This window comes from Ambystoma mexicanum, chromosome 9 (assembly GCF_040938575.1).
Source record: "Ambystoma mexicanum isolate Mex_15411 chromosome 9, UKY_AmexF1_1, whole genome shotgun sequence".
In the NCBI taxonomy this organism is placed as follows: domain Eukaryota; kingdom Metazoa; phylum Chordata; class Amphibia; order Caudata; family Ambystomatidae; genus Ambystoma; species Ambystoma mexicanum.
The window spans coordinates 1,468,071,138-1,468,087,017 of NC_090931.1; the positions used below are offsets into that span (position 1 = coordinate 1,468,071,138).

Here is a 15,880-nt window from a genome sequence, read left to right on the forward strand (position 1 = left end):
AATGTCATTGTATTTTCCCTTGTTCCCTCCCTTGCTTTGAAGCGCTTTGAAACACATTGTGTATAGGCGCTATGTAAATAAACTATCATATCATAACTATACGTCCATATACTGTGCCCACACACTGCATCCATACTATGAGTCTATAGACCAATACATTGACATTGTGCCCATGCACTGCACCCATATATGGAACTCACAGTGCACCCATATACCAAGACACTACGCCTATATGCCCACAGGCTGCATCGCTACGCTCACACACTGTATACATATGCCCAGCCTGCACACACCCATAGGCCCACACTGCTCTCACATGCCTGTGAACTGTACATATACACAGACGCTGTGCCAGCAACCTGAGCCACACTACAGGAATTGCCTTCAATATCTATCCTTACATAATCACAGCCCCTTTGATGGCGAGCTATTGCTGCCACTTCATTTTGCAGTCACATTCAGTTACCTTCACAAAGGTTTTATTTCCCTGAAAGACCTTTTCACATGAAACTGTGCCGACGAACTAGCAGCCACCCTCCAACATGAAGGAACATGAAGGCTCGGCACAGACCGATAGCTTGAGTACTATTGTGGGTGCGAATATCCTTGCCATCATCTATTGACCAGTACCAAAGGACATCATTTGTCTCGCAAGCAGGTGATGGGATTCTGCCCTTCTCCACCCCCCTCCCCCTCAGCTTGAAGGAGCTAATCTTGGATCATTGTTAAGTTCCTTTGCCTGGACATCATTGGGATTTTAGAGCACCCTTGGGTGCTGTGGGTTTATTGACAATTGGTCTTGATTATCTTGATGAATCATTTACAGTGGCACTTCCCGCTTGATGCCATTGAGATCCTTCGCCACGAGTGCGCGACTTGCATGTGGACGCCAAGTGGGCTGTTTGCTGTGGGAGGGACTACGCAGCCAGAAATCATATCTGCTTCAAGTGAAAACCAGGCATTAGGATTCATCACGTTACTACTAAAGAACTCTAAAGGACTTCTAATATAATTTAAGTTATTCTGATGGAAATATGGTCCCCTAATATGTTATTCTTTGCAATTTTTTATTAGGCCACGCCCACTCTTGTCGGCATCCATAAAATGTTGGCTAGCAAGTGGGCTCCAAGTGGGCCGTCTGCTGTTCGCTGCTCGCCACGCAGTCGAGCAGTTGAGCTGTTACTCTGTACCCTGCCTAAGCTGGTGTATATTTCTCACTAGTAAACGCCTGTTAATCTGGTTTGAGAAGGATTGCTAACTAAGGATGGCTACCACGCCCAACAAACAGATGCGCTACGCTAACGCAGTAAGTACGGTTGTAACCAGACGTGCTAGCATGGCGCTGGCTGCTACAACGCCCATTCCGTCTCGTCCGATACGGATGATGACGCTCTAGAAAGTGCACAAATGTTTCCTTCAGAAGTGGGAGCTAGTTCAGTTGCGCACATTGATGACAGTTCCATGCACTCCCAATGAATGCGAATGAATCATTTGCTGATACTCCCCCTATCTTTAGCACGGGCGAGATTACCCCGTTAGGTATGACGCAACATCTGAATACCATTAGTGAAGAACAAGAATGGTCTGATGATTTTAGCAACAATCAAAAACTAAAAAATGAAAAAGAGATGGCGCATGCTAATATACACGGCATGATTTTCATAGAACTAAAAAAACACTCGAGACTATTAAATGAGATAGTACTAGCTCTTACAGCCTTGCCTGTGCTGTGCCGTTCATTAATGGTTGAATGGAATGACAGCTCCAGTAAGATTGATAATATAGATGCAAAGTATCAGGGGGCGTGGCTAACCACCATGTAAGAAGGACGCACACTCGGTTAGCTCCGCATGATGTGCCCATAATATAGCTGCAAAACCACGGTTTCGTGCAGCCCAAGCAAGGGTGAGCCGGGAAAACTGCTGCGAGGAACGCTGGGCAGCTTCACCCGAAGTCTGAAACTTCTACGAGCTGTCCCCTTAGCGGGGTGCCTCTGTCGCGGAGAGCCGGCGAGCAGAGAGAAAAATGGCGCCCACCGCATGAAAGGCTGAAGCGGCGTTGTGCACACAGACCCGAACCATCGACCCGAGGCCGTGTGAACCCGGATGGTCCAGGGAGCGTTGAGGTGAACCTTGGTGCTGCCCGAGAGCGGTGCGAGACGCGCACACCACGGGACCAGGCTGTGGCGGGGTGAGCGCCCGGAGACGCCGGATGGCCTTGGCGGCCCGGCACCCTTGGGCCCCACGCGAAGACCGCCCCCCGAGCAGTCGGGCCGGTGACAGAAGCTCTGCACCCCGGTCGCTGCGAGCACTGCCTGCAGTGACGTGGGGGGACCTGAAAGAGGCGGCACGACGGCTGGGAGAACGGAGATTGCCCCCAGCGCAGAGGAGAGGAGGCCGCAGACCCAAGGAGGGGGACCCGGACAGCAGGAGGCCTGCGGGGAGAGGCAGAACAAGAGCCCTGAGCCCGCACATGAGAATGCCCAGCTGAGCACGAAGAAGACACAAGGTGAGGAGCCAGCGGGAGGGAGGACCCAGCCGGGTTTGCCGCATCCATCAACCCAGGAGCTGGGCTTTCCCTCCCCCCACGGGCCCTTGCCCACACGGAGAAAACAGACGCCTGGGCCTCGGGTGGAGCAGGGCCTGAAACTGTGCGCAATAGGCGCGTATAACACACTGTGGGCTACCGCTGTGAGCACAGGCGGGCGGCGCAGGAGCCAACGCTGCGCAGGTCGGCCTCAGAACAGACACCGCTAGCCCCACGGGTCCATTCAAACAGTGAGCCTGGTTGGCACTGGGCTCTGCCTTGCCGGCAGCGGGGTGCCCCCCCAACACCCCATGCGTGCGCTGGGAACACCAGGGCACGGGCGAGCGGCTGGACAATGCCGTGGGGGTGTGCCAGGGCGACGGCAGGACCACTCTTCCCCAACACACTGAGCAGAGAAGAACGGGCGACTTACAACGCCATAGCAAGCCCAGGATGCCACCCAACTCACCCCTGGGAAAACGCTTGTGACAGCGCACAGCCCCCAAGAGCAACAAAGATCGCCGAGAGAGACCCGCGAAGCGTGCGCAGCAGCTGCGCTACACCTTGGTAGTGCACCACCCCCTCTAACTGTACAGCCCGCTCAGCGAACCGGCCGGTCCCCCTGCCCTTGGTGTAATGTCCACAAAAGGAGCCAGAGGTAAACAGAAACAGACCACCATGGAGACCTATACGGCTGGAGGACCAGCGAGACCCGACACCAGCACCACAGGCACCACAACAGTGCGGCCCGAACCTCCTGAAATGATAGCAGAACCAGGTAACTCGCAGATCCTGGAGGCCATCAAAACGCTCCAAACGACGATGGAAAGCAAAATAGATGCAGTGGCCATAGACCTGAACTTACTGCAACAAGATGTCCGCACCATTTCTGGCAGAACCGAAGCGCTCGAAACCCAGGTTCGAGAAAACACTGAGACCAAAGCACAGCTTCTGAAGGATGTTGATGAACTGGCGCAGAAGGTGAAAAACCTGGAGGATAGGGCTGAGGAAGCCGAAGGGTGGGCTCGCCGAAATAACATTAGAATTTTAGGCCTGCCAGAGGGCATTGAAGGATCCGACCCCACGAACTACATAGAGGACCTCCTACTGCAAGAAATCGGGGCTAGGAAACTTTCACAAGGCTTTACCATCGAGAGAGCCCACCGATCCCTCACCAAACGGCCGCCCCCAGGGACCCCACCCAGGCCAATAATTGCAAAAGTGCTCAACTACAGAGACGGGGAGACAATTCTAGCCTTTTCGAGATCAGGTGGCCACATACAAAGGGACTCTGCGAAGATAGCCATATATCCCGACTATACTTTCCAAGTCCAAATGAATCATTTACACCAAAGCAAGACTGAAAAATGCAGGCCTGCGCTACATGCTCCTATACCCAGCAAGACTGAAAGTACTGCATAACAATATAGCGCGCTTGTTTGACACGCCGGCGGAAGCCAGAGAATGGATGGACGGGGAACAGATCCCTGACCTAGAAGTGAAAGAGCGCAAACACGGTAAGCCACAATTTGAGTGACCATCGCAAAGCCAGCTTTTGGGCAAGGCACACATGTAAAAGGCAAAACTCGCATCCTAACGCAGCAAGACAGATTCTAACAGGAGCCGTACCGAAGACGGAATGCTCCTAACGCAAAAGCAGCTCAAGCGGACTTCTTCTGCCCCCAGAAGTAATTTGGGTACACCTAACCCGCCCATAGGGCACCAAGAGAACACTATATGGTCAAATGGAGTGGAAACGGGGTAGTCAGAACGGGGGAAACCTCGCTGGACAGGTTTTGTTACAGGGGAGTTTAAAGTTCAGGGAGGGAGGGAACCCATGAGTTGGCATTTCAGTTGGGGAATTATATAGGGAAAAGCCAAGACCACCCAAAGCATCGAAAACCGCCGGAACCACAAGAGGATTCACCATAAGCGCCACCCTCGAACATTTGGACACACAAAACTCATGGCTGACAAAATCAGAATCATGACATGGAATGTAAGAGGAATGAATAGCTACGTCAAGCAACGCCGAATTCACACATTCATAAAACGAAACAAGGTTGGAATCGCCCTGCTGCAGGAGACTCATCTGGACGCACAAAAGCTTGCAGCACTAGCCAAAACCTGGAGAGGGACACTGATAGGCTCTACGTACTCCACGTACGCCAGAGGGGTCCTGATCTGGATCGCCCCACCCATCCCCATAAAACTGATACACTCGAAAACAGACGAAAAAGGCAGAATGGCCCTGGTACATGGCACAATAGAAGGAAAGGAAGTCTGCCTAATTAACACTTACGCCCCCAACCACGACGCCACAGTCTTCTTTCGCTCACTATACAATCGGCTCGGCCCATATAGAGATAGCACCCTGATATGGGGGGTAGACCACAATTGCACCCTAGACCCCCGCAAAGACAGATCAGACAGCAAACACACCTGCCCTTCCCCACCCGCCAAAATATTGATCGCACTGACAACAATTCGCGCTTAAAGACTTATGGAGGGAGCAACACCCCGAGAAACGAGAGTACTCCTTCTACTCACCTTCACATGCTGTTCACACCAGATTAGATTACATATTTGTGAGCGAAGAGCAACAAGCCTCGTTTGGGGACACACAATACCTGGCCAGAGTGTTGTCAAACCATTTCCCATTAACAACCACCTGGACGGTGTTCGCACCCAGAACCCCCGCGCCGACGTGGAGGCTTAGGGGCGAGGCCCTGCTGGACGCGGCCTTCCGCGAACAGATCAGGAAGAGCACACAGGACTTCTGGCAAATAAATGAAAATAGCATGCAACGCATGAGCACAGCATGGGAGGCATACAAAGTGGTCATGAGGGGGGAAATGATTGCAGCTATAGGGGGAGCCCAGAGATCCATCGTAACCTCACTAGCACGCAGCGAGGAAGAGCTGGTGGAATTAGAAGCCAAGGCCTCCTCGGACCCAGATCACACGCAAAAAGTGGTAGAGCTCAGACAAGCCTGTCTAGTGCACTGGGAAAAACTAGGGAAACTCAGCTACACAAAATATGTCGAAAGGAGTCATGCCCTCGGTGACAAACCAGGGAAACTCCTAGCCTGGCTCTACAAACGAGAAAGCCCCAGAAAGCCCATCTGCCAAGTCCGTAGACCGGACGGTGCAGTAGTACACACACAGGCAGAGATAAACTTGGCGTTCTCTGGGTTCTACCAGGACCTTTATACCAACCCCCCCGTCGCCCTCAGACACTGAAATAGAAGACGTCTTGGACATTATCAGGCTGCCCAAACTAGATGCACAAATGGCCGAGGCCCTGGACGAGCCCATCACCCCAGACGAGGTGATGGCCACCATCAGAACCCTGCCGTCTGGAAAGGCCCCAGGAACTGATGGGCTCCCGGGGGAGTTTTATAAAACGTATGAGGACGCACTGGCACCTCTCCTAGCCCAAGTTTTTAACGAAGCATACGAAATAGGCACCCTCCCAGACACCATGAGAGAAGCCGTAATCATTCCACTATTAAAACCTGGTAAGAATGGAGAAGAGTGCAGTTCATACAGGCCCCTATCTATGTTAAACTCAGACAACAAGATCCTGACAGCGCTGCTAGTGAGGAGGCTGCGTAAAGTGGTCCTGCTACTGATCCACCACGATCAGACGGGCTACGTGCCAGGGCGAACCATTACAGAGAACCTGCACAAATTACACCACGTCATATAGAGCACCAATGGCAGGCCTGAGAAATGCGCACTGGCATCCTTGGATACCACTAAGGCATTTGATTCAGTCCGGTGGAATTGGCTACACGCCACCATGACCAAGATGGGAATAGGGCCGGCATTCTTAAAGTGGACCAAACTCTCATACACTGACCCCACGGCCAGAGTGCGTACAAACAATACATACTCAGACAAATGGCACCTCTACAGGGGCACGCGGAAGGGATGTCCACTTTCCCCCATGCTGTACATCATAGCCATCGAACCTGTAGCAGCATACCTAAGGCAGGAGTACGCGGATGGGGGCATAGTGATAGACGGAGTGACCCACCTGGTCTCTATGTAAGCAGACGACACACTCCTATACCTAAACAACCCAGAACACATATTGCCATACATCCTAGAGACATTAGACGGGTTCCACAGATACACGGGGATACAAATCAATCACGAAAAGTCATGCCTCTTTCCCCTAGCAGCTCTAAGTGGGGCCAGAGAAGAAAGTCTCCCTACTATGGCCTTTAAGTGGGAGACCACCTCCTTCAAATATTTGGGAATTACCATCCACCGAGACCCTAAGACCGAACACACCTTGAACACGGTAAGAGCAAAAGAAAGCCTAGAAAAATCGATGGACTTCTGAGATAGACTCCCGCTCTCAGTGGCAGGAAGAGCTGGGCTTCTTAAAATGGTGGCGTTGCCCCGACTCCTACATTACTTCACCAACGTCCCATTCAACATCCCCCCGCAGTTCTTCAAAGATTTAAACAAACTCTGCAGACGATTCCTCTGGCAGGGAGGGAGGCACAAAGTAGCGCTAGAAGTGCTACAGAGACCCTACGACAAAGGAGGCCTGAAAATCCCCAACTTCGAACTATATTACTTAGCAGGTCAACTGAAACACGTAGTGCAATGGATGGCAGATGAAACCACAACTGACACCCGACTCCTACTATCCCCCACATGCTACTCAGAGACTTTTACGGGACCCCAGCAAGCGCGACTCAACATAACCCATACTTGGTGAAACTAGGGATCCAGATCTGGAAACGAGCCTGCAAGACTGCGAAGATAAACAACCCATATTCCCCTCAGATTCCAATAGCCGCTATCATGACGAACAGACCCGGGGGTCTAAAAGAGGTAAGAAACACATGGGAATCCTGCGGAGTCGCCACACTGGGTGACCTGGTGTATGACCAAGGGATCTTAACATTCGCGGAGCTACATGAGACCTCGGGACTACCAACGGCGCAGTTCCTACTCCACGGAGCGGTGGTAAGAAGGCTCACGGACCGATGGCCAGAGGTCGAGAACCTAGAAACAGGGCACGAGGCCATAGAGAACATGCTGAACGCAGCCGAGGGAGGACACGAAACCTCGAGGCTCTACGAAACACTGTTAGACAGCACAACTAAGCAAGACCTTAAGAGCAAAGAGAAATGGGAACACGAGCTGGGCCTGCAATTCGAGGATAAGGAATGGGAATCCATAACCCACTATCATAAAAAGGTATCCAGAAACGCCCGATTGCAACTTATACAGTTCCGAATCATTAGTAGAGCATACCTCACACCGGAGGTCATCTCCAAGTTCAAGGGGGCGAGAATCAAAGAATGCCCAAAATGCAACGAACCCCGCGTGGGGAGGACACACATGTTTTGGGGATGCCGGACAATACAATCCTTTTGGTCACAAATCGCTGCAAAGGTGGCCGAGGCAGACATTACCTTAGACGTACAGTCACCAAAGGCGTGCATCCTGGGCAGATATAAAAAAAGCAAGAACAAACCTCTGAACAAGCTCATGGACCAGATGTACATTCTAGCGAAGAGACGCATCGCTATGGGTTGGAAAAGCCCCAAAACCCAAGCGCAATACTGTGGTGGGAAGACCTCCGAAAGTGGGCGACGGCAGAAGCTGGGGCACGGGAGAATGCACTACGAGAACAGAAACTAGATACTAGTGAAGAGCTACATCAATGGTGGCGCTCACGGTGTCACTATTCAACCCAAGAGGGGAAGTTGCTTCCGCTGACGAAGCAAGCAGCCCATGATGGACATCTGGTGAAGGCTGAACTGAAGAAAAAAAACTGTTGTCTTGGGAGGTCGGGGAGGAAGGGGAGTGAGGGGGGACACACAAGATATCACAAAAGGCGCATTGATGACTCTAAATGTTACATTGTTAAAAACCCAATAAAATGTTTCAACAAAAAAAAAAAGAAAATAGAGGCAAAGTATCAAACAGATTTGAGACCCACAGCAGAAAGTTCGGCACAGCACGATAAAGCGATTGTCGATGTTATTGTGGTAAAGGAACCAATGGTAAACACAAAAGAAAAAGTGAGCACAATTGACCCTATCCTTACCACAGACGTGCGAGCGGCTGCATGCTCTATCATGAATATAAGTAAAGACATAGCAGGTCCTAAACCAATCAAAAACAAAGAAAAAAAAATAAAAAAAGATTTTTTTTAAAAACAATCGCAAAAAAATGGCGTCAAGGGCGGTGGACCTAATATGTCATCTCGCAAGTTCATGAGAGGGGTGGACCCGCGTGATGACTTGGCAGACTATCAATCAGAAAAAAAAAACATGCAAGATGATACCCGAGTAGCTTCCAACAAAATTAAACAAAAAACAAACGCTATATCACCTGCTATTGCCCCCAAGTTGCCACATATCCAAAATGAATACATAGAAGGCCCCCTTAAACTGTCAGAAGTACTAAAACACAAAGAGGTTTCTGATAGGATTGATAAAAACCTACGAATATTGGAAAGGGGAGTGGCAGATATCTTTGACATTTTTAATAATCCTGAAGTTATCTTGAGGGAAAACACGCCGATATCTGCGGGTACCTCCCTGACTAACAAACTATAAAATAAATGACCAATCCTTATTATGCTTAGATGATACGCTGCTAAATGTGTGTCATGATAATGTGGAGGATACTAATGAGAAACTCACCTTGCCGGCCAACATTGGAAGTGACAATAACCACAAGGACAAAAGTTGTTCTGGCATTGATCTTCCTACACCAATTAATGTATCATTGATGGGTGAGGAAGTTATACTCAAGAATATGTCCAAACAAGATCTGAATGAGGTATTAGAAAAGATACTCACAAAGAAACTGTCCTTGGTCACAGACAATATCAAATCAAGGGGAGTGGTTGTAGAGGCCACCCCAGTGGTGAAACAGTCTGTAAATGTACTCAGCCTGAAAGAGCTAAAAGACATTATAGATAAGAGTAATCCCAGGTCTGATGAGAATGAAAGCAGTGTGTATGATAGATCAGTAAAGTTCAATAATCCTGCGTATGATAAAGATAACTTAGAAAATCTTAGGGCTCCGGTCTTTCCAAACGAGTCAAGTCTAATAATGTATTATCTTTTTGAGGAAGGGGGACCCAGAGCCTTGAATAGACCATGTATTCTGAATTTGTTTGGCGATATCCCAGAACTGAGTCTGATATCCACTGCAGATATACAATTAGTGGACTTCATGCATAACTTGATATATGACTATGCGCGGCTGATTGTCAATTTGCTGCTGGTCAGAGCCCTGATTCTGAAAGATGCTGGTTCCCTACAAAAAAAAGGTTTTGATGTAATGCCATTTACATATAAGGAATGTAAAAAAATAGAATTTATAAGATCAAAGAACAGCGTGCAAAATGAAGTCAAGATACTCTGACGAATGGTCTATGCAAGGTAAAGGGGCTGTGGTAGTGAATGAAGCCAAGGCCTGCCTCAAAGACATGCAAGAATGGAGGATGCTGGCTTCTTCACTTAGAGAGCCAATATAGATGTTAAAATCGACACAGAAACCCCTTTAGTAAAGAGCTACACTTTCAACTAGTATCTTGGAATACTAGGGGACATAAACAGCTGCTAAAAGATGACTCCGAATGTGTTAAGTTGAAAGAGTTCGATTTCATTATGCTTCAGGAAACATGGGCTATAGGTAATTTGTATTTAGATGGTTATACCACGAAAGGACTACCGGCTAAAAAAGGGCCTGCTGGTAGACCAAGTGGTGGCCTTACGATTGCCTACAAAATAGATGACAGCATTGTGTTTGAGTTCTGTTCTACAGTGTTGGACTATGCTATACTAGCTGGATTTCTACTAAACATCAAAGAAACTAGTATTCATATTTTATTGTGTAACATATATTGGAATGCATGCATAAAGAACAACGACCAACTGGCTGAATTATTTGAATGCTTAAATGTATTGTTTGACAACTGGCTAGATATTCATCCGTTTGGTCACATCATTATAGGTGGTGAGTTGAATGCCGATTGCAACATATCTAAATATGAATTGATGTTGTATGGTTCTGGGTTATTTAATAGCTCTGACAAAAAAAACAGGGAGCCAGTGGCAAAATTTTGCCAAAAGCAGGAATTTGATGTTAGTTTTTAATAACAAAGCTACCTGGTATGCTCGGGGTAAGAGTGTAACGCTCACCTGACTCCCACGGAGGCGCTGGCCTGGTTCGCGCTGCTGTGACCTCTTCTAAGGTGATGCGCAGGGTTCGGAAGACGGACTGGACCGGGCCCCCAAATCTGGCTTGTCTGGCTCGCAGAAGTATCCTTCTGTAGGCGAAAATAGGGGATTAACTGTTTGCGGGGTAATGCAAATGGCCTCCCACTTTCCCCTCTCACCCTCCTCGAAACCCTTCTGTGATTCCTCGTAGCGTCTCACCTTAGGGTCTGGAAGGACGAGCTCTCCATCCTGCTTCTGATGCAGGGGCACGTGGGTATCCAGTTACTTCACTGGATTTTCGGATTGGTGAGAACCAAACTTGCTTGGCTTCCAGGTAAGTTTTTTTTGATAAGAGGTTCCCCTTGTGTCCATGTATTAATGTACTAATGCTAGTGTCTTTTTCCCCATGGGGGCCGGGGTACGGAATGCCGGGGAACAGGCACCGACCCGAGATGAGAGGTGAAATCCTTGTAGAAATCAGGTAAGTCTTTAATGAGCGTCTTTTGGTAATGTCTTTTCATTCGCTCATTAACGCTGATGTCTCTTTTTCCCCTTAGGGGCCGGGGTCCGGAAATGCTAGGATGCGGCGCAGACCCGAAATGAAGAGGGAATGAATCAACAGGTAAGTCTTAACATGGAGATTTAGCTTTCCTTATTCCCTTCTCTCTCTCACCTTTTGTTCTGGTCTTTTTCTCCCTAGGTGCTGGGGCGTGACTGCGAATCCGGATGATCGCTGCTGAACATGGAGGCGCCCTGTAAAGGTGAGTGGAAAGCGGCGCTGCAGCGATCGACGCGATGAGCTTTTAAATAAAAGTCTTCCTTTTCAGGATTGTCGGCGAGATGTCTCCGGGATGCGGATTTAGCAGGTAAGGACTTTTCCTTCTTCTGTTCTCTTCTTCTCTTCCTTTGCAGGTGATCCAGGATGCTGGCAGGCGTGGCAGAAGTCAGGATGCAGGAGCAGACACGGTGAGCGTCCAGCTGCTAGATGCAGAACGTGAAGCACGTGTGGCTGTTCGGGTAGGGTTTAAATAGCCTTGGAAGAAGTTCCAGGTATGTATCCTTCCTCCAATCAGGTATGTATCCTTCCCCGACCACGCCCGGATGGTAAATTAGTCCCACAGGTAAAGTAGTTCCTTTCAGGCCTCAAGGAGGCCGGGATCCTGCAGCATGGTCTGCATCAGGTAAGTGCACCCAAGCACTCCCATAATGAGCCTGGCGCCTATGGCGCCAGGACTGATGTCTTTTATGAGCCTGGCGCCATAGGCGCCAGGACACTGTCCAAAGGGCCCCTATATGGGGTTGCTGGGTCCTTCCTTGGGGACTGGATGTCCGCTTTCGGGGACGCAGGGCTTGAACCGGCTCCCCGGGAGCGGGCATCATGACAGCGAGCTCAATTCTTGATTATATCTTTTTGAGCGATCAAGATATACTGAGATGCAATAACTTCGATGTGGTGCTATCTGTGTATAGTGACCATGCAATGCTCTGTTTGGATCTGCCATGGACCAAAATGCAAGTTAAAGCTACACACTTTCCAATTCAGATCGTAGCTAGTAACAATGGTAAATGTGTTAAGTGGTCTAGGCACAATCTTAGAACATTCAATGCTATGTTGTCTCAAGATTTTGCATATTCATCCTATGAATTCAAATGTACTAATTACTCTGTAGAATTATTTGCTGACTATATAGATGGCACTATAGAACGTAGCAAAGTTACGAATAAAGTCAAACAATGGGAACACAAATCCCATAAGCATACCTCAGTGAAGCAGTGAAATTAAAAAAAAACGGCCCTTAGGCAATCTATTAGATCTATTCAGAAAGAGTCCTGCTGGTCACTAGAGGGAAAAATAAAGATCAAGGCATGCAAACAGAACTATAAAAATTGGCATAAAAGCATTAAGGTCCAGATCAGTCAAAATGATGGTGAAATGATGTTGAAAACCATGAACACATCTAACCCACATAAGTATTGGCCGATTATTAAAAACAATCAAGTAGACCAGCATCAGTTGCAAACGAATCCTATTGACTCTATATCATGGTATGAACACTTCAGTTCCATCTATATAAAATCAGCAGTGCCATGTGAAATTGGTAATGGTATAGAGGATAATTGGTCCCTGGATATTACTGAATCGAACATCCCGCGACATATCAGAAAATCAAAATCCACGTCTACACACGGTCCAAATCTTCTCTCGTTCGTAAATCTGAAAAGTCACGCTCTTATTTGGTTGAAACTTAGGACAGTACTTTTTCAGGATATATGCAGTAAAAAAATTAAATCCAGTAGCGTGGAAAATGTCATATGTGTTACTTATCTTCAAAAAGGGGGACAGGATGAGTCCTTATAACTACAGACCCATTACTCTTTTAAACGTGGAATCCAACATTTTCACTGCTATCGTTTTGGAGAAACCGACAACATGGATGGACGAAAAGTTGGTTTTAGATGTTAGACAGAATGGCTTTAGGCGACGTATTGGCACTGATGGGGGGGGGTCTTTTGTTGCACCAACTTCTGAGTTCAATTAAATATAAAACATTTGACCATCTGTATGTAGCATCGATGGATTTGACGTCAGCATTTGATTTAGTGGATAGACCCACACTATGGAAAACGCTAGTGTCACTGGGAATTGACAGTGGGTTACTAAATGTAATCTATATTTAGACACAGTCATGAGGGTCAGGTTAAATAACAAAGGCCTCCTATCCGACACAATAAATATGGCCAATGGTCTGAAACAAGGATGCAGGCTGGCAGCCACTTTATTTAATCTGTATGTGGCGGAAGCAGGCAAGAAACTAAACTCGAGCGGGTTAATAGGTCCAAAGCTAGGAGGGATTACTATCTGCTGGATTGTTTATGCCGACGACTTTTTATTGATAGATGGCTCCAAAATAGGTCTACAAAGATTAATTACTGACTTTGGCGAGTATATATTGGAAAGGAAACTAAAAATGAACCCAACCAAAACCATTATCTTTTACGCAGGCTGTAAAAAGGTGAAATCTGTATGGTCTTCTTGGAATTGTAGTGGTATTAAAATAAAGAGCCAAACAGCTTTAAGATTTTTGGGTTACTCTGTGCATAGCTCAAACTCGAATGCGTTATCGAAAAATACACTGCTACTTAAAGCTAAAAAAGCGATGAATCAAATTAAAGCCATCGAAAGAAGATTTGGAAAATGTACCCTAGTTCCCTGCATTCAATTTTATAGGCTGAAAATTATTCCAATCCTAACTTATGGTATAGAATTCTTGCCAGAATCTATAGCGCCTTTTTTGAAACAGCTGGAAGCCATAATATTACGCAAGATATTATTTTTTATACCAAAATGTACACCCTTTGAATCGATTCAGTATGAGTTAGGTTTAACATCGATTGTTTGTATTATGAATATCAAAAAACTAGCTTTGTTAAGAAAATGTTTAATGGCAAAAAGTGACTCAATGTACTATTAGTTGAATGCAGATAAGCAGAGCAATTTTATGTTGGCTCTAAATGAGTCTTGTGAAAAAATAATGGCAAGAGTAGGTTTGTCCTTGCAGACCTTGATAAGCAAGCCAGTTAAAGTAAAAGAAACGGTAAAAGCATATGATTGGCTAGAGAATAATGTTATATTGCTGAATTCGAAACTTTACGCACAAGTGGTTTCTTACTGGAAATGGTTTCCAAAACCAGACAACTATTTGGTAAAATACCCCTCAAGGATGTTTAGAAATAGGACGATGCGTTTCAAGGTTTAACGTCTTGAATTGCATTGAAATATTAGTTATTAGAGGATTAAATGCTCAAGGTTCTACTGGATGCAGATTCTGTAAACATTCAGGAGGTTAATGAATCCCTGTCGCATTTGTTATTGGTGTGCTCAAACTTAAATCACTCAAGAATAGAATGCTTTGCAAGGTATGTAACTGATACATCAAACGTTGATAGGGATAAACTTTGGTATGATATGTTACATGGAAATACAACATCTTTGAAACTAAAAGTACATACATTCCTAAATACCATATGTTCTCTAGAATGAATTCCCAGGATGGCAGAGTTGCCTTGTTGGCTACTTTAATGTGGTATGGTCAGCCATAAGTCTAAGAAATCTAAATTCACAAACGGAAACAGAATAGAAGCTGAAATTGTTCCCCTGTCATCAAAAGTATGTTGTGAGGGCTTCTTTAAATGTTACAGTCGTATGATTATGTTGAAACCATTAGTTTGAGGTGAAAGTCATGTGAATAACTAATGCATCGAAAACGAGCTTTTTTTTATGGTTTTTTTAAGAGAACTTCTTGTTTGATTTGTTCAAATTTTATTGGATGTAAATATATGAATTGCTTTTGTAAATATGTGCATTTTGTAAGAACATTTCGCTAAATTGTAAATGGTTTATATAAGCCAAAAAAAGATAATTATTATAGGCACTCTCGATCACTGACCTGTTTCCTTGAATATATGACGATCTCTACAGGCCTTGGGCTGCTTTCTACTCCGGAGAATCTCTTGTTGGCCTTCTGCTGTCCTGGAGGCAGAGGCGGGTAGCTCTTGTGGAATGGTCTCCAACACCTTATTCTCCAGTTCTTTTAAGTGGAAACATATGATAAAATCAGGCTTTACGTGGTCCAAAAGTAAGAAGCAATTTAAAAAAGAACACTGTCCCCTGCCACTGATAAAGCTGCATGCATGTGCACCTACATGCTAACCTCACAACCCTAAGACACGCCCATGTGTCCAATCCCTTCCACCCCCAACTTCACAACACAGGTATGTAGCCATATACTCACTCCATCCATAGCTCCGTTTGGGAAATCTCAACTGCTCTGTGCATGGTCAGAGAGAGTTTGATCTCTTGGCAACCACTGACACCCACAAGTTGATAGTAAATGAAACCCAGAATCATCTGCTACTTCTGCTTACTCATGCTACCCATCTCTCCCTTCCTGGCCGCCAGCACTTGCCCCCGAGCCCCTCTAGTCGAATTTCCTTTGATACCAACCCCTTCCCCTAGCCTGCAGCTTGCCTACGGTAGCAACAAGAAGGCAGTGCCAACATGCTTCAATTCTTGTCCATCTCGTAAACAATCCAGAGAAGGCCACTAAGCCATGCAGAAGCCAGTGCAAAAAACCTTGTCTCTGTGCC

General features: G+C 46.8%; 1 protein-coding gene across 2 annotated transcripts in view; it reads right to left on the reverse strand.

Annotated features, from left to right (window-relative positions):
• The window catches only part of ANKZF1 (ankyrin repeat and zinc finger peptidyl tRNA hydrolase 1), an 803,428-nt gene that overhangs the window by 302,576 nt on the left and 484,972 nt on the right, over positions 1-15,880 (reverse strand). For both annotated transcript variants that reach the window (XM_069616921.1, XM_069616920.1), the window contains exon 11: positions 15,181-15,321. In XM_069616921.1, coding sequence (XP_069473022.1) covers positions 15,181-15,321 — 141 coding nt within the window. The remainder of the gene's footprint in view (positions 1-15,180; positions 15,322-15,880) is intronic.